The following is a 19,298-nucleotide window of genomic DNA, read 5'->3' as shown; positions in this document are numbered from 1 at the left end:
TTCTTGGAAGTTTTTCAGAGATTATTTGCTTTTGTCTTCTTCCTATGGTAGAATTAAAAGAAAATATCTTGCCCAAAATTATCCAGCTAGTTTTCTTCTTAAGGCATTCCCAGTCTCCCAGTTTCTACCCCATTGCCTTTAACCATTATATTAAACTGGCTCTTTCTGGTTGTGTACTATTAATTGATAAAGTGTTCTGTCTCTTAAATGCTGGAATTTTAAAAAATGCAGTCAATAAATGTAATTAGGAACGGGGACAGTCTGGAGAAGTTGAAATATGTTGTTTTATGTATGTTGCATAAGCAAAAATTATCAATTGCCCAAATACTAGTCAATGACCTCCAAGGTCCCTTCCAACTTTATTACTATTACTATTACTTTTAATATAGTAAGAATATTCTGACATATTTGGGAAGTGCAGTAATTCACTGAATAGCAGTATCTCTGTTTCCAATCCAATTGAGATTATCTCTTAGCATATAACATGTCTACTATTTTTCCCATAGGATCTGACCACATCCGAGAGAAAGATGGACTTTGGGCTGTTTTAATTTGGCTCTCAATCATGGCAGCTCGAAAGCAGGGTGTGGAGGAAATTGTTAGAGATCATTGGACAAAATTTGGCCGCCACTACTTTTGCAGGTGAAGAGTTATCAGCAGATTAATAGCCATTCTAATTCAGGTTTTTATATCATATGTTTTATGCCTTTGAGAAATAATGATAAAAGTAACTACAATTATGAGTGTGGATGTGGGCAATAACTACAATATTGGTTTGTACTGGAGCAAGGAGAAGTGATAATCATTGTAAAGTGAACTCCTGCATTCAGATAGAGTTTGACTGCTATTAATTTATATAGCCAAGATATGGAGTTTCATTTGCAGACATTTTAAAAATGAATAACGGCATACCCCAAAAAATTCAAAACCAGGTATTCTAAAGCTAAAGAAGTATTAAGAATGTTGAAGATGTTTTATCCATGTATTATTTAATTTCACTGAACTTTTATTTGCATTTTATTATAAAAGGAAAATAATGAAATAGATAAACATTGTCCCATAATTATAATATTAAAGCTGTAGTAGTGTGGTTTATACCAGGGGTGTCGTCCAATCTTGGCAATTTTAAGAGTGTGGATTTCAACTCCCAGAATTGTATGTGTGGCTGAGGAATTCTGGGAGCTGAAGTCCACAAATCTTAAAGTTTGCCAAGGTTGGACACCCCTAGTTTATGCCATCATATTTGGAACCATAGGTCTGGCGAATTGGCGAGATGCATTAGCTGACAGTATAAAAATAACATATGGATATGGATTTTCCATTCTTTTCCAAATTAGCAAAACTTTTATTTCTCTGTTCCCAGCTAGATAAGGATTTTAAATTTGTATCACATTTTCCCAATCGAATAAGCTGTATTTCTAAATTAGTTTTCTCCCAACTGTTGCCCTGTAGAAGAATGGATTATGTTTCCTACAATTCCCACACATGGTAAACTGCTTGCAGAAAGATTTTCTTCCAGTATTAACTTAGAGAGTTCTATCATGCAGAATGAAAACTTCCTATTTAACCTTGTTCATTTCCTTGGCAAGCTCATAACATAGCAAACCAGTGACAATGTGTTAAAGGAGTTATAAGTTCCTTCTCTGGGAAATTTGCCCCCCCTCCCCCGTTCCACCATCCAGAGATATAAATGAACAGACTTGAGTGTTTATAGATTGGAAGACTGCTTGCCTCTTTAACCACTGTCTTGCTCATAACTTCTAAGGCACTCTAGATGAGATGATGAAGGAGAAAAAGGAAGGCATGTTTCCTTAGCAGGTTGTAATACGGCAAAATGTAGCATATCCTTGACAACTGTACTTAACTATATGAGATTGATGAGTGAGACTGAGATAAGAGATGGAGTCATTCTGTTTTAGATACCAGGGACCTCTGGTTAATCGTTGTATCTTGTCTTCCCTCTGATTTTCACAATATCATTCAAAGTGCAAAGCAGGTAATTTAGGATTTCCCTGGCTCTTGATAAAGCTCACATGCTTAAAGAGGATGGCAAAAAAAAGAGTAACCGGGCCATCATTTCAGATTACAGCAGGTGTCCAACAGAACCAGATTCAGACTCAGGTGTTTGAATAGAATTAAAATTGTCCATTGTATTTCTAATTTTTCTGACATGAACATCCTTCCACCCCCTACCGGCCCTCAAATCAGACCTTCTCAAAACCTACTGGCCTTTCACAAGGCATTAAAACTTGGCATTGCCATCAAAATCAGAGCCTTGATAATGTGAACGAGCTGTTTCTCGGCTAAATGATTGTGGAAAGATTGGTTGCTACTTTTTATGTATTTATGTGTTTAATTACTGGTTTTGTTTTTATTCTGTTTCTATCCCATTTTAACCATCAGGTGTCAGAGTCATATAAATGCAGCCATACAGATTTAATAAATAAATAATACATATTAACTTTTTACATATTTCTTCTCTTCTCATATTTGCCATACAAGATTTGATTATGAAGCACTGGATCCTAGAATGGCATACTACATAATGAGAGACCTGGAAGCCTTGATCACCGACAAATCTTTCACTAATCAACAGTTTGCTGTTGGAAACAATGTTTACACTGTGCAGAAAGCAACCAGCTTTGAATACGTGGATCCCGTAGATGGCACTGTGACCAAAAGACAGGTATGTCCAGGAGATTTGTTTCACATAACATGCCATCATTGACAGAGAAATAATTGATAAGAACCAGGACAAGACTAAGCAAGATAATTGGGAACTCGAGTAATTTTTAGCTTTTGCTTTATTCTTCACTGCCAGCAGCAACAGCTAGATCTGAGGGGATTCCAAACACAGCAACTGGGAAGAGAAATAGAAAAGTGCATTATTTTTAACTTTTGCTATTATAAATGTGACAGTTTTATTAATGGAAAATATCTCCAAGGCCCAAAATAGTAAGCATAACACGAATCATTTCTATTTTAATTAGCAGACAACCCAACCAAATCCAATTGTACAGATACATAGAATAAAGTCGAAAATTATGTCCTCGTGTTGAATAAGAAAATCAATTATTGTTGCAAATGAACTTTTAATTGCTACAGTATAGTATAGTATACTATAGTATAGTAACATTTACATTAGCAAATGATTGTTCTCAAGAATTCTGTTTCCGTGCCTATACAATATTTATTTGCTCTACAGGGGTTGAGGATTATGTTCACTGATGCTTCCAGACTCATCTTTAGATTAAGTGCTTCGAGCCATGTGCGAGCCACCCTCAGAATCTATGCGGAGAGCTATGAAAAAGATCCTAGCAAGCATGAGAAGGAGCCACAGGTAAATAGAGAGAAATTACAATTATACTTCCAAGGAAAAGATATTCTATATATCAGCGATCCCAACCTTTGTGGCTTGGCAGCCCTGCTTGGGGGAAGGAGGGTGACATGCACATGCAGCTCAACTTGCAAGATTGCAAGTCTAAGCACATTTATTTGAAGCACAAGAGTTGCATTTCCAAATGAATAAATAAATTAGGCTATAAATCCCTGGTTTAAAAAGAGTAGATTTCATCTGCTCTTCCTATGCCTTAAAGCAGAACGTAAGAAAGCTTGTCCTGCTATGCCTAAAAAGATGGCAGCTCAAAAGCCAAGATCAAATTGTTTGTAATGAGAGTGTGTCTTTGGGGGTTTTGCCTGTTTCTATAAAACTACTTTTATGTGCACCATACATGTGTATAGGATACATTCTTTTAATATGAAATTTCCTCATGGAAGAAAAGAAGGAAACATAAGTCTATTAAGATTTATGCACAGATACCTACTTACTTCGCCCTTTCTCTTTTAATTTACTTTCATAAATCTAAATTAAAATTTAATATTTTAAAATAGCTTGCTATTAAGCTAATTTGTCTGGAGAATTACTTTCCTGATGTGTTCCAATAAAATGCTGCAGTAGTACTGCATTTGGGAAATACATCCGAGCAGCTTTTGGATTCCTTGTAAGGAAGAAATGCGAAGCTGCTGGAGAGTTCTTTTTTTGTATTTATAAACAAAATCCATTCTGTACTAAAGAGGAGTTAAAGGCTAAAGGAGTGTTTCAGCAGAATGCAGCCAACATCTCCAGATTCATACTTGCTGTCAATTTTGCCTGATTGGAAATCTTTGCTAGATGGGCTTTCCCAAGAGAAGAGAATGAAGTTCAGTATCTTAATTTTCAGAGGGATGAGAATAACATGCGAAATTAAAAATTAGGGCTTAACCTTACATTCAGGATAACTATCACAGTTGCAGAATAATCTTGCCTCTCAGTAGGAAAAGTATTTGAGATTGTCAAAATTAGCAAGTTATCCAATCCAGCTTTTTTTTTCCAGAGGGAAAGTGCATCTGGGAAAGATTTAAGTTGGGATGTTTTGCTAAAGATCCATTAAGTGCTAATGGTTTTCTTCCTTTTCTTCCCCTTTTCTATTTGGAAAAAAAAAAAACCAATTGGAGCAATAAATTGGGAAACAGCAAGTGCATAAAAACCAGAAAAGGAAAAAACATTTCAATATTGGGAATACTGTTAGGATGCTTAGTTATCAGCTGAGATAACTTAGGAAGTGGGTCCTTCCTAAGTTTTTTCCTCTGATTGTTAAGCCACTGGGAGCGCTCTCTTGTCTCGTTTCCTAGCCCGCAACCTGACCCCAAAGGTCATTCTCATTTACTACTACATATTGTAACATCTTGAGATTTAAAAAAAAGAATGAGCAACAATGTCTGCCCATAGAAGTTTTGGATATCTGGTCCAACTTTTGGCCTATAACTAGGAATAATGAGGTTGGGAATCTTTTCCAAGTAATGTTTTGCTGCAGTTGCTAGAATAACAAGATATTTCTCTTTGTGTGTGAAATGGCATGACTTGGGTTATTTTGTGCCCAGCCAGTGCAATAATGAACATACTCTTTGGAGAAAATTAATCTCCAGCTCATACCCAGTAATCTACTAGAATAGGCAGTGCAATTGGATTACAAGTATTTCTTACACATTGCATTAGGTTATAATGGGGTTAATTGGTTTTTGCTTTACCCGAAGTCACCAACTGTTGCAGAAATAATCTATCAGTGAGTCATAAGTGATCTGCAGACCATTTTTCATGGCATCCAGTATCCCACAACATTGAGTTGGCAGATACCTGCCAGTTGCAGCAGTGACATTTTTCATTAAACAAAAAGCCAAAAAGAAAAAAAAATCAACACAGTACACGAGTTCTGTTAGCCTCCAGTAAATAGTCCTCATTTCCTCATTATAAGCTCTACTACCGTTAAAAAGCTGAAGTGGTGTTTTACAATGTGTATCTCCTAGCCATAAAGTGATTGCTCATCCCTGAATTGTGGGTTAGCTTTTTCAGCAATCTGTAGTTAAAAATCTTCACTTACCTTTAATGTGTGAATTTAGACTGTATATGAAATTTATTTTTATTTCATTTTATTTTTTATTAAACTCCATTACTCCTTCATTTCCCTGTCGTCAGTATTTCTGTAAATTTACCATTCATTGCCATGCCTTTTACATAAACATCATGATATTTAAGAGAGTTGTTTTTCAGTGTGGGCAGGGCATAAGTCAACTGGAGATGCGTCATGGAAAAAAGTAAGACTTTATGTAGTGATTTCCTTTCCGGACACATCTGAGGGAACCTGCAGTGCATTTCTAATAGCTTTTTCAGCCTCTGAAACGCATGCAGGAGTCATACTTCCTGTCCTTTAGCAAGTGAGACTATGTATTTTACAAGATTTATTTTTTTAAGTATTTTGAGATAACCTGGAAAACAATAGGGAATGTTCTGCCAGTAAAATACCTAATTATTTGAGGTATTTTGACCCACCTAATTAAGATCAAGGGGAAACCCTTTTGCAAAAAAGATTGGATCATTGTGGTAATTATTCAAACCAGAATAAATAGAAGTCATGAGGTAAAAAGTGGAGAACACCATGATTTTATTGAGTCCAAAAACACTACACAATTAAAGCTTTGTCAAATGACTCTGTGTCTGGGATTTAGGCAGCATCTCCTATGCAGGAATTTTTTTAAAAAGATTTTTTTCCTATCATTTCCTCTTTGATGGAAAATGCTTCATCTATAGCAGTTTTGAATTAGCTTCTGTTAAATATAAAGGGTAAGAGTAGGTATTGTTAGTAGTAACTCTGTTATATAGAATCTCTGATTACTGAGCAATAATCATGTTTCAAATGCCATTTTCAATGAATGATTTGAAATTAGTGTACAGAATATTTGCTTTTCATAAAACATGGTTCATTTCTCAAGACATTTACGGTAACTTTTACCCAGCAGAGCACTATTGATAAAGGTAGATCCTATAGAATCATTTTGGGAGAAAAATAAACCCAGAGAAAGAAGATATGTTGTAATTATGAGGTACGCTTATGTACACACTTATAGATTCAAAATTAAATTTCAGTGGAGATTCATTTAAAACCATAGCAATGTTTTAGAAAGATTTGTTTCAAAAGGCCAGGCAAGAAGCAATGGATGGAAACTAATCAAGGAGGGAACCAACCTGGAACTAAGAAGAAATTTCCTGAGAGTTTGAATAATTTAATCAGTGGAACAACTTCCCTCCAGAAGTTGTGGGTACTCCAACCCTAGAGGTTTTTAAGAAGAGGCTGGGCATTTGTCTGAAATGGTATAGGACTTCCTGCCGGAGTGGGGGATTGGACTAGAAGACCTCCAAGGTCCCTTCCAATTCTGTTATTCTGTTAAAAAATAGAAATATACAACAAAATCTCAGTGACACTTGAAAGCATTGAAGTATAGTTATTACAATTATTGATTGATTTCCCTTTGTTCTGTAATATAGCTTTTTTGCTTCCTCTTTATTTTCCATTGCCCTCTTAGTTGCTTAAGCAGCATTTTAAAAAAAAAAGACAAATTGCACTGTTTTATCAATGGCAGCAAGAACATGATCCGTTCCAGCACAGTAAAAAAGTTATTAGGTATATTTTATTATCGATGCAGTCTACACAAGTACAGTTATATCAAAAGTGGGGAAATATTCAATGAGATAAACAAAACCTGGTCAAAATGCAAAGATAATTTCTGTTACCTACATAAAGAACAGTCTCTGAAATTAGTTTTGAAGCACATTCAGAAATGCAATGCATTTACATGAGAAACCTTAAGCACCGTGAATGCAGTATGTACAAAACAAATACTTCAAAAGTTTAATGTTTATTCTCTAGATCAGTGATTCTCAACCTTTCTAATGCCGTGACCCCATAATACAGTTCCCCATGTTATGGTGACCCCCAAGTGGATGTGGCCACCAGTAAGAGGGAGTAGGACAGCTAGGGAAAAGGGAAAAAAATGGTGGACACCATGGTTTGGTGACCCCCGTGAAATGATCATTCGACCCCAAATGGGGTCCCGACCCACAGGTTGAGAACCACTGCTCTAGATTCACTACTACCTGAACCCAAATAATTCAACCATTCCAAATAATACATTTTTTCAATCTCTTGTACAACTACCAGTATTAGTTGTCATGGACAAACCAAGCTCATATATTACTTTTTTTTTTTTAGTTTAAAATGTATTTTGTCTTAAAAATAACTTCAGGTGACTAATAATAATAGTGTAAAAGAAATCTGATTGCTTTGCATTGTGCAAAAACTTTGGACAGAAGGGGATTAACTAAAAAAGAAGAAGGACCCCCTAATTCTGATTCTCAGCTTTGGTTAGAGCAGTGGTTCTCAACCTGTGGGTCGGGACCCCATTTGAGGTCAAACAACCATTTCACGGGGGTCGCCGAACAACGCAGTCTGCCATTTTTTTCCCCTTTTCCTTAGCTGTGCTACTCCCTTTTATTCTATTGGCTTTTGAAAGCCAATAGAATAGACTCTCTTGAATAGAGTCTAATTCTATTGGCTTTCAAAAGCCAATAGGAATTGTCCAGGCTGTCTCTGCCCTGCTGAGCCCGCCAAAAGTCCCATTCTGCAAACGGTGCTGCACCAGTTGAGTAGTCCTCGACTTACGACCGGTTGAGTAGTCCTCGACTTACGACCAGTTGGGGGTCGCGACATTAAAAAAGTTGAGAACCACTGGGTTAGAGCCGTTTATTCCTTCCAGTTTTTGAAAGCTGAGGACAATCCATGCTTTCTTCCAAAAATCCCTTGTTCAGCCAGTACCTTGTCTAAGCTGTTCTCCATCTTGGAGCAGAAAGTCCTTCCATGCAGAAAGGAAATGAAATCAATTAGTAAGGAAGAAAATAAAATAAAATTTATAAACTGCAAGAAACTTATAGCTGTTCATCTCCTACGCTTAGAAGAGAAGGTGAAAATGAGGAGTCAAGTTAACTTGACCGCAACCGTGCCAGTTTTTCTGAGGTGCAGTGAAAAGGATAGGGCTGATTTAGTCTCCTGCAAAAAAAAAAAAAAAAATGCTATGGCTAACATTCTGTGGATCTGAGGTTAAGAAAATGTTTGAAAACCCTACCTTAAAAGTTCTGGGTTTAACATTCAGATGTCTGGAAGAAAAACGAGGCAGGTGTTCTTTCCAGTGGGGAAACAGATGGCTCACAACCTCAGCAGAGTTTCACCACTACAAAATGAAATTCTTCCCCCTCCCCCAAAATCATTTGGATAACATTGCAGTTGAGTCATAAATAAATGAATTTAGCTGCCAAATTCATCTGACCTCATGGGATGGTTGGTGTCCACAGCTGCTTTTGAATTAACACAATTTATAGTGACCGTAATTCAGTATATGGCCAACATGCAGGATGGTTATGTAAATTCCAAGATGATTTTGCAGTGCGAAAGATCAGATGATTTATGAGAAAAGCAACTTCACTCCTCAAATTTGAGCATTGCTAAAATGGAACACATCAAGATACAGAGTATATTATTCTAGTAAAGTTTTATTTTCCCTTTAATGCACGGTCTACATGAAATTCACAGACATTGTTTAAAAAGTGCCTTGTTGCCTTACATCATGAAGGCAGAAGACACATTTTTTGGAATTTTTTGCTACATTTGATCAGTTTTCATTAACAGACTTGGTAGAAGTAACTATTTGGCACAGTAGACAAGGCAACTGATTTACCACACATATTTTATGGAGAATAATCTAAAACCTGGACTCTAGATGATTTTGAGGTATTTGGTGATATATCAGATGACAGTCCTATGGCCATTGTTAGTGCTGTCCAGGATGCTAGGAGTTGTAGTCCTCCTTAACTGTCTGACTTCAAGTCGTAAAATTCTCCTTATCACCCACGGAGATTGGTTGTGTAGATGTTGAACTGTAACTTTTAGATGTTCATGTCATGCATGTAGTCCTTGCTTAATGATTGATCACTTAGTGACCATTCAAAGTTACAGACCCACCCACCCCCCAAAAAAGTACTTATAATCTGATTTTGAAGTTCCGACAGCCCCCCCCCCACACACACAGAGGATCACATGACTCTATTTTGTTTGCTTGGCAGCTGTTGCATTTACAACCATTTGCACTATCCTATGGTCAAATGACCATGATTTTTACTTTTTTTTTACCAGTTTCCAGTGTTTAGTTCTAGTTTTGACTTTAAAAATAATCCACTGAATAAAAGGGATTTACTTAACAACCATTGCATTCAGTTAACAACCAGCGCAAAAAAGGTTGTAAAATCAGACACGGTGACATGGTGACTGGCTTAATGACTGCAAGAAATTATAACTATCATTCCAGGCTCAATTACAACTGTACATTGAGGACTATAATATAATAAGATCATTATTGAAAATGATTTGGAAGGTTTCAGGCTCTCAATCTATCATGGCCTACATGCTTGTGTTTATGTAAGCCTATTGAACTTGGTGCTTTATATCTCTCCAAATACATGCTAAATTTGGATGCACACACACACACACACACACACACACATATATATATATATATAAATATTACATAATTTATTACACATGAGCTTATTACATAACTAAGCAAAAATATTAATCGATTATTACCATCTGAAGGAAGAACATGATTCAAAGCACTTAAGGCAAAACGCCTTGTCCATAATTCTTCCCCAAGGTTAGATGTAAGTTAATTTACTTATTTCATCTGGTCTTGTTATAATATCTGCCTCCACATACCAAACTTGCTTTGTAATTATACTTCTTCTGGCCTCTTAACACAAAGTCAGGCATCTTAAGTGGAACCCAGATGGGCTGATCACCTGGATGTTTTTGATCCCAAGAGGCAGAAAATGGGATCATATATGACAGTGGTGGCGAACCTATGGCACGGGTGCCAGAGGCGGCACTCAGAGCCCTCTCTGTGGGTACATGCACCGTCGCTCCAGTCCTAGGCCTTCAGCTGGGTTTTATAAAACCTTTTCGCTTTAGGTCTCCATCACCATGTGCAAAAAAAGGGGGGGGGGGTTCAATCAATCAATCAATTTCAACTTCTCCTGGGGAAAAAAAAGATCTTGCAAAGTTGGAATTGATTGATTGAACTTTTTAGTCACACCAGTCTGCCGTTACCACCACAGCCACGCTCACCCAATGGGCCACACCCACCCAATGGGCCACATCCACCCGGCACCCGATGATGCATAAGTGGTTTTGGGTTGCAGTTTAGGCACTCGGTCTCTAAAAGTTTTGCCATCACTGATATATGAGTTGGGTGGAACAAGTTTCCTCAAATCAGGAATCATTGTTTTAACATACCAATGAAACAAAGTAAAACATTGGCTACTATGGAAGCCGCTGGGATACCAGACCAAATACCTGCTTATCACCAACTGTAATTTTGTGAACAAAATGTTTATTTCACTTTATAACTGGAATAGCAAGCAGTTTGAATACTACAGAACTGGAAATCATGTGCATCATTATTGATAATTAATTGAAAAAGTGCCCCTGTTTGTCTTAGTATTATTCAAAAGCCATAACCTTTGCCTGCCTTTTATTAGTTATAATAAATAGAACCTTGGACTTCTATGTACTCTTATAATTTGATTTTATTTCTTTATCAATTGAAACTATGACTGTACTAAATTCATTTATATCATGTTCCCAACTAGCTGCAGATGAAAAGGTGAACAGAATAATAAAATAATTATTGCACATTTTGAATCAATAGCGGAACTAATTTTAGATATAATTTATTGTACTTGACTGGATTATCTATTTACTAACTGTATCATATATTCCTGTCCTTTGTTTATAGATAAGAGATGAGACAAGGCAAATAGAGGTAATTTGTTGTACTTTAAGAGAGGGTGATAAGTTAGCAAATTGTTTATACTTGTTCTGAGGAAAGGGGAAATCATTTCTTTATATATTTCTTTTCTTTTCCTTTACTATGTTCTTATTCTTTTCTTTTTTCTTTTCCCTGCACCTGCTATCATTTCTTTTTATTATTTTAGGGTTTCTTAGTTTCTATTAGTTTTATCTTTGTAACTGTAATGTTTAATAAAATTACTATAAATATGTTTATTCTTACTTTACGCAGAAAGAGTCAGATAATAGAATTTAAAACTGGCTTAGCAGACTGTTCCTGAATAATATTTTCCCAGAAAGCAATTTTGCTATTGAAAAGTTGGCGGCTTATGAAAAATTGTTATTTGGATCGGAAGAACAATGAAAAGAGCAGTGTTGGGAAAAAAAGTTAAGATGGTAGCTATGATAGTACAATCAAAATCCACTTCCTTGTGATATATGCAGCATGCTTAAAACCAAATAGACTTTCAATTACAGGATCGTGGCTGCCATCTTGATTTTTTTAAAACACACCCCTTAGCAACCGGAAGGCATTTCCATTTCCTCTTACACAGAATAGTGTCACTCACCTGTCGGTGTTTTGTACAATGTAACTGTATGCACAATCTAAAACAAAGAAAGTGTTCTCTTTTTTAAAAACAAATACTGTAACAATCAGCTGTGCCAGCTAGTGATGAAAGGCATTGAACACATTTGGAGAACTCAGTTGGGAAAAGATTGTTTTGGAAAAAACAGATATGGACTCAAACCTCAATAGAGGTGATATAATTTGCATGATTTAAAAAAATAAGGTATTTGATAAATAGTGACAGCACCTTTGGTTATATTCTTTGGAATGTCCCATAAGCTACTCAAACATTAATGAAACACATGGATCCCTGCTATTTTGCCCCTTAACAAGGAAGCAGGGGCAATTACGTACTTCGAAGTAAAGTCCCATTGCCTTAAGTGGATCCTTGTGATCTACCTAGCAAGAATCCTCTCAATTCACAAATAGTACCATTTCACATACACAGTCTAACAAGTGTTTTGTTTTCCATTTACATCCTGTGAATTTTCAGAATGGTGCACAGAGAATGCATTGTTTGATAATGCATATTACAAAGTACAATTGGATGTGAAGTGAAGTACAGCACAAATCCAGGTGTCCTCTGAAATAAAAGAAGAAAAAACTATGGCTCTTTTTTAACGAAATGCTCTCTGGCAGTGCCTGTCCTCCTGCCACATCTTAGCTAGAAACCTCCATGAATGCAGGAGAGGGCCCTATTTTACATTACAGTAACTGTTCATGATGATATTATCCATTCAATGTTGTCCATTGAACATTGAACATAACTCTTTTATGGGCCAGGTCTCTCTACATCTACCTATCTTGCATTATTTCTTTGAGTTTTTGTATGCTCTGGAGGGTGTGAGCTTTGATGGTACACTAATTGTGCATTGTTCAGACCTGAAACACCCGCCAAAAATGTAAAATTTGATAGCAGTTTTGTTTTTCTAAAGTGCTGAGTAAATTATTGAGGAGAGAAGGGAAGAGTGGGGTGACTGGATAGAGCAGGTGAAGCATGAATGAAATGGCTGGCATAAAGGGAGAGATGGCCCTGTGTTGATTGGTAGAGATTAGAGAATGAGATGGTTAGCAGAAGAGAAATTAGTGAACTGAACAGAAATATATTGAAGACAGGATTTGCACAGGTGATTCAATTGAAGAAAAGTATTTTTAGAGAAAAATTAACTGATTTCAATTAAACAAGTACTTTATAAAAGCAAAAAACTGAGTTTATATTTTGCGTTATAGTCATGTTTTTGCCTTGTAGTTTCTTCTTTCTCTATATCTATCTATCTATCTCTATCTATCTATCTATCTATCTATCTATCTCTATCTATCTATCATTTATCATCTATCTTATCTATCCATCTACTTATATATTACCACTTTTCCCCTTCTTCCTTGCATGAAGAGGATGTTTAGAGACTAAGCAGACATTTTAAGACAGAATCCTCAACAATTCCTCAAAAGTTGAAAGACCAACCCCATTCATGCTCAGTATTATTATTTTTCTCTAATGGATGTATAACTAGCTACTCTATTTCTGGATTTTTATAGTACCAAATTCCCATTTCATCCCTTAGAAGAAAGATTACCTGTCCTTAGCCTTGTAGTGCCTTAGAAAGCCCATTGTATTTGTAATATTACATTACAGGTATAAGAGTACTGGGGGGAAAGCAAGTTGTAAAGAAAGATAAATAGATATTTCTTTTCAGCGCATCATATATCTTTTTTTAGAAGATTGTTTTCATTTTTCAGAAAAAAGATATGTCGAGTTTTGCTGGAAGCAGAAGACAATAACATTTCAGATATATATTAATGCAACACGTCCTCCACCCTTAAAATGATGTCACTGTTTTGTGAAACAGATCTTGGAACCACTTGAATCACATACTATTAAAAATGTAATAAATTAAACAAGTTCCTGTTTTCATAATGCACTGTATTACGGAGCAGTATTTAGGCAAATATAAGTGGTTCCTTTCTTATTTATGATCAGCTAATGTGATTTCAGCCAAAAATCTTTCTGAGTTTTCTGTTTAAGAGGGATGTTTCTAAAATCACTATGTGATATAGAATTTATTTGTTGGGTTAGAGTTGGTGTTAGTACAGTATTGATTTTGGGTTGTTTTTTTTAATTAATGGATATGAATGAAATATTACATTTGACATTAGACATTAAGTACACTCTTCCTCTGTTATATCAGTTTCCCATCCACAGTAAGGTTTACAAAGTCATAAAAGCTTCCAGGTTAATGCTTGAAAATAATATTTCATTAAATAATTTATAGAAACAAACCATATTTTTTCCAAACATGGAACTTTTTTTTTAAAACGTCTTTTTCAGGGTAGGCAGAACTTTTTAAATGAGGTATTCATGGGACAATTTGACCCTTTGGACATTTCAGTTTTTTTTAACATCTACATTTACAACCCTGGGTTTGAGGTGAAGTATGAACTCAACTGGGTGATTCTGCGCCAATCACTTTCTTTTTCTCAGCCCTTGAAAGGAAGCAATGGCAAATCACTTCTGAAATCTTGCCAAAAAAATTGTAGGAGTTGTCATGCTATTGCCAAGAGTCAACACTGACTCCAAGGCACCCCCCAAAAAATTAATATGCTGATGATAACCAGTGACCTATCTCTCGTCCAAGGTCCATGGAGATATAGTGGAAGTCTTGACTCAGTGCCTGGATCTATGAAAGAGTGGGTGGGGGCAGAACAGACTGTAGCCTAGCAAGACAGATTTATTTTTCTACAGAGGCTTTCAGATGCCAAGGAAGCACCTTAAATTGCTCTTGATTCCTGTACTTCTTTGAAGGAGTAAATACAAATATGGAGTCTCTCCTGGATCAGTAGGTGGGGCTACGGCAAAGATAACATTTGTTCCAACCTTTTCTTGACCAGCAGTTGCTGAACATATCAACTCATAAATAAATAAAATGATTTTCAATTTGTAAATAATGCTAATTGTTAAAATCAATTCAACATTTCTACTTTGTTCCTGAAAATATCCATTTTTTTTCACCGAAAAAAAATTAAGGTGTCCTATCTTTACACAAATAAAGGCATACTTTTAGCATCCGATTCCAAGTAAATGCAAATTACTATTATTATTATAGTTGGTCTCATATTTAGATTGGATTTGGCATTTTTGTTCCCCTGTCGAGTCTTTCCTGAGGCCCTGGGATAGGCAAATGTTGTGTAGTTTAATTAAATAAGTTATTTAAATTTAAATTATTATTTATTTGACTTATATAGCCTCCCATCTGACTTAGATGTCTCTGGGTGATCTACAATAAAATAGATAAAATACATAAAATACATAATACATATAAAAATAGCAGTCAAGTATCCTATATCTAGTCTCCCACCTTGCTAGCTTAATTAACATCACATTTTTAGTATTAAACATACACGCACACCCTTTGTTGTCAAGCTGGCATTTTGAAATATTATCCAAAGCTTGGTATGTTACCTTCCATGTGAAGCCTGGGAGACAAAATCTTCAACGTGAACAAATCAGTCAGGTATCTTCCTTCCTATTAACATTATGCATGTTTTAGTCACGTACTATTTGTTGCATTTTTAATACCCAATTCCTTTTCTACTTTAAACATGAATTTTGAAAGACATGGTCATTTATGGAAACAAATTGGTGGAGTCGGCCAACTTAACATACACATATATTGATGGGCATTAAGTAACTTTTTCCTTTTTGATACATAAACCACTGGTTTAAATGTTCAAATTTGTTTTCTTCTCTAGGCAGTTCTGAGTCCACTCATCGCCATCGCGCTGAAAATATCTCAGATTCATGAGAGGACAGGTCGTAAGGGTCCTACGGTCATCACCTGAAGGAGGATTGCTGACTCAGGGCCAACCATGGAAGGACAAGGAAGAATGAAGGCATTGCTCAAGCACACCAGTTCTTTTGTGCCTTATATTAGTCTAAGGGCTTGAGGGCAGTTGGGGGGAGGGGGGGGGTGGACAAAATTCATTTTGAATTTCATTGTTAAGAAAAACATGCACTTGTCTATTATAGCTTCAGCCTCTTCTTGTGGTGCAAATAATCAAAACCAGGGCTCTCTGAACAGATGTGTTCAGAAGAGATGATTAAAAAAGATTCCTGTGTTTGCATTTGCAAGGCGAAAATAGGCTACATGTTTCCTTAGCTCAGGGGTGTCAAACTGCCGGCCTGCAGGCCAGATGCATCATAGCGAAACCGCACCCACCCCATTGCCGGCAATGGCAAAAAAGTCACAATACGTCAAGAAACGTCACAGGACATTGCGAGTTTGACACCCCTGCCTTAGCTAGTGCTGGCTGAAAAACATAGATTTTTGGTAATAGTGTTTTATAAATCTCCCATCATAATTTAAAAAGAAAGCACTCTTATGATAGTCAAGGACATCTTTAAAACCTCAAAAATAAAATATTATTCTTGGGTTACCTTATTTTCTAAACCCATCTGGTAGTTATGATGGATTGATTTTGAATTAAAATACAGGGCTCGCTCTTCAGATGGTTGACGTCCCAGAGGGTGGAACAACTTAGAATGTCAGTAATTTTGTCCTTTCTGAGACAAAGAATTTGTGTAATACAATGAACCACAAACTAGCCAATCACATTTTGACCTAGTGGCTTTGTGACCCTGGTCTGTGTGGTTAATTTATGGTTCAGTAATTTCTGCAAATTTTGAAAATTAAGTAAACTATGAGTTAATCATGAATAAGTTCGTGTTGTGTGAACATAGCCATTGAATCCAAGAAATGCAGAATCATGAGCAGAATCCGCAGGTGGGGCTATTCTAATCTGTGTTAGAGGTTACAAATATGTAGCTCAACAGGTTTATTTGGAAATAGGTCCTCTGAGTGCCTTAAAATATAATCTTCCATAAATATGCCTAATTCTGCAGCTTTATCCTGAGATTTTAGTTAGCCGATTATCTTTTTCAAAGCATGCTGGCAATTGCCACTCCTAATTTCTCAGCTCAAGTTTTAAGACTAACGAGTACAATTTTATGCACCAGCTGCTACATTTATACACACTTTATGTATTAAATCTTACGTATTTAAATGGAAAAATGAGAAATTATCTTGCAGCAATCTGTTTGGCAAACAGCTTTCATGTTTTGTTCATGTCTGCTGTTACTCCTAACTACCATCACCAGCATATCTGGTTTGTGTGTGTGGTCTCTCTGCTTGTAGTTTAAAAATGGGACTGCTTTTTTTCTACTTATTTCTTCATCCACCTTCTAATCGGATTCAACTCTATGCAGCTTCAGTTTAAGATAAATGCCTTTTGCTATTAGCTGATGAAGATTTCTATTGTGGATTTATCTCCTACTGTGCAGCTAGCTTGACAGTGATCCCTCCCCTTTGGTTATCAGTTTCTGTTTTTAGAAGTAAATCTTTAGACTACTTCCCTCTCACTCGTCTGCATGTTCACTATCGTTCTCTCATATACGAATATTTAATTAAAATTAATTTAATTCAAAATCTTTAAAAAATACCTTTCAAGATATATTTATGTTCCACTTTTTAAAAGGGCTAGTTATCACAGCAGAGTTCCAACTTTTATACAGATGGATCAGCTGATTCTTTAAAAAAAACACTATTCATAAGAGACAATAAAAAAAATAAAAAGGAAACTATTCCTTTCCCAGAGCCAATACCCAGATAAGCAGGGATTGACATCAGACAAACAATCCAGCAGAAAACAATACCCTAATCAAGTAAATACCAAGGAGAAAACCACATGCCCTCCAACCCTGGCAGGGCATGAACAGGCAGAAAAACCACATTCACTGATGACGATGGTGATGGTGATGTTATCTAGTTGGGTAATGAAATGTCTGCAAGCAAACAGAGAGGATCAAGGACTCCACAAACGTATTAATTTGGATAAGGTGGAGAAAATAGGTCTGTGTGGTGTGTTCCATTGTCATGCACTGATTTATAATCATAATTCAGAAAGTTGGAAGTGCTGTTTGGTTATTGCAAATGTGTGACAATTGAATATCACATTTAATGACAGAGATGGCATAATCTTTCTTTTAAGGACTGTATGCTCTTATATAGTTGGAAATACATAGTGGAATTTAATTCTTTTGTATGTGAATATGACTCGACAAATTAGGATTCTGCTACTGAATCCATCCCCGTATAACATTAAAATATTTAAATGTTATGTCATGTTGGAAGTGTAAGATTCCTGCTTCTATATATTCCTTATCAACATCTCTGAAACATTACATTGGAAACCATTTTTAAAAAACCCATCACTTTTTTACAGCAGATAATTTCCTCAACTTTGCAAGTGGAATTTTGGATCTTTTCAAGCTAAAGCAGCACAAAACCTGGTTTTCATATCTAAAACAAGGGTGCCCAACCTTGGCAACTTTAAGAATTGTAGACTTCAATTCCCAGAATTCCCCAGCCACCCAGAATTCCCCATTCTGGATAGAAAAATCTGACAGTTGAAATCTACACGTCTCGTAGTAGCCAAGATTGGACACCCCTGCTCTTAAAACCTCAAATGGTAGAAGAAAGCTGAAAAAAAAGGAAAGCAGGAAGACAGTGGAAACAGCTGGCATTGGAATTAAAATGTACTGTTTTGCATAACTCTGGACAAAGAAATTAAAATTCCATTTTCCAAGTTTTTTCTTTTAATCAAGAGACAGGGCTTTGGGGTGCATGAGAGTGTATGGAGCTGAAGAGGGAAAGTTTCCCAACTAAAACACCATCTAGGTTGTTCGTGGAACTGTAATAGAGGTTTTAGAAATAGTTGCCTAGTTCAGTTAATGAAAAGCTTGCCCAATGTCTTACTAAAAAGTCAGGGAATAATATGGCAGGGGAAGGAGGCTTGCTCAGTGAATGCTAGGATATTGAAAAGCGTTTCTGAGTTTGTAAAACAGGGGTGTCCAACCTTGGCAACTTTAAGACTTGTGGACTTCAACTCCCAAAATGCTGACTGGGGAATTCTGGGAGTTGAAGTCCACAAGTCTTAAAAGTTGCCAAAGTTGGACACTCCTGTTTTACAAACTCAGAAACAAGTCTGCAAAGCTCCATCCATAGCACAAAATTGTGACATAAAACTTCTAAATGTCACTAATTCAAATATTTTTCTTCTTGGGAAGCTGAGGTATGACTGTTAGTCATTACAGTGGCTTTTGTGCAATCTGAAACGTTCATAGTCTAGTAACATTGCAATGGCAAGCCTTCCTTTTTAGTGCAATCTTGAATGCTGCTGTGTTTTAAGTAACTGACTTGGATTCTTTGATATGTGTCAAAACTTACTATGACATTTAATAAACTGCTGTGTCATATATGCCTTGCATGAAATCGCTGATGGAACACAACTTGCTCTAATGCAACAGGTTTTTCTTTAAAGCTGTGTCTAGGTAAATGAGGCACTGATTTATCTTTGCACAGTGTTTTATTGCAGTATTATTAAACAGATTTTTTGTAAGTCAAATA

General features: G+C 36.1%; 1 protein-coding gene across 1 annotated transcript in view; it reads left to right on the top strand.

Annotated features, from left to right (window-relative positions):
- Window positions 1–19,298, top strand: part of PGM5 (phosphoglucomutase 5) — a 53,528-nt gene extending 34,230 nt beyond the window's left edge. Inside the window, exons 8-11 of the mRNA XM_039362314.1 lie at window positions 507–642; window positions 2,503–2,686; window positions 3,206–3,340; window positions 15,586–19,298. Coding sequence (XP_039218248.1) covers window positions 507–642; window positions 2,503–2,686; window positions 3,206–3,340; window positions 15,586–15,675 — 545 coding nt within the window. The 3' untranslated portion in view covers window positions 15,676–19,298. The remainder of the gene's footprint in view (window positions 1–506; window positions 643–2,502; window positions 2,687–3,205; window positions 3,341–15,585) is intronic.

Source organism: Crotalus tigris, unplaced genomic scaffold, assembly GCF_016545835.1.
Source record: "Crotalus tigris isolate CLP2741 ecotype Arizona unplaced genomic scaffold, ASM1654583v1 scf7180000019422.807890, whole genome shotgun sequence".
NCBI lineage: Eukaryota > Metazoa > Chordata > Lepidosauria > Squamata > Viperidae > Crotalus > Crotalus tigris.
Note: the sequence above shows the minus strand (reverse complement) of the source record. Positions and strands in the feature narration are given on the sequence as shown.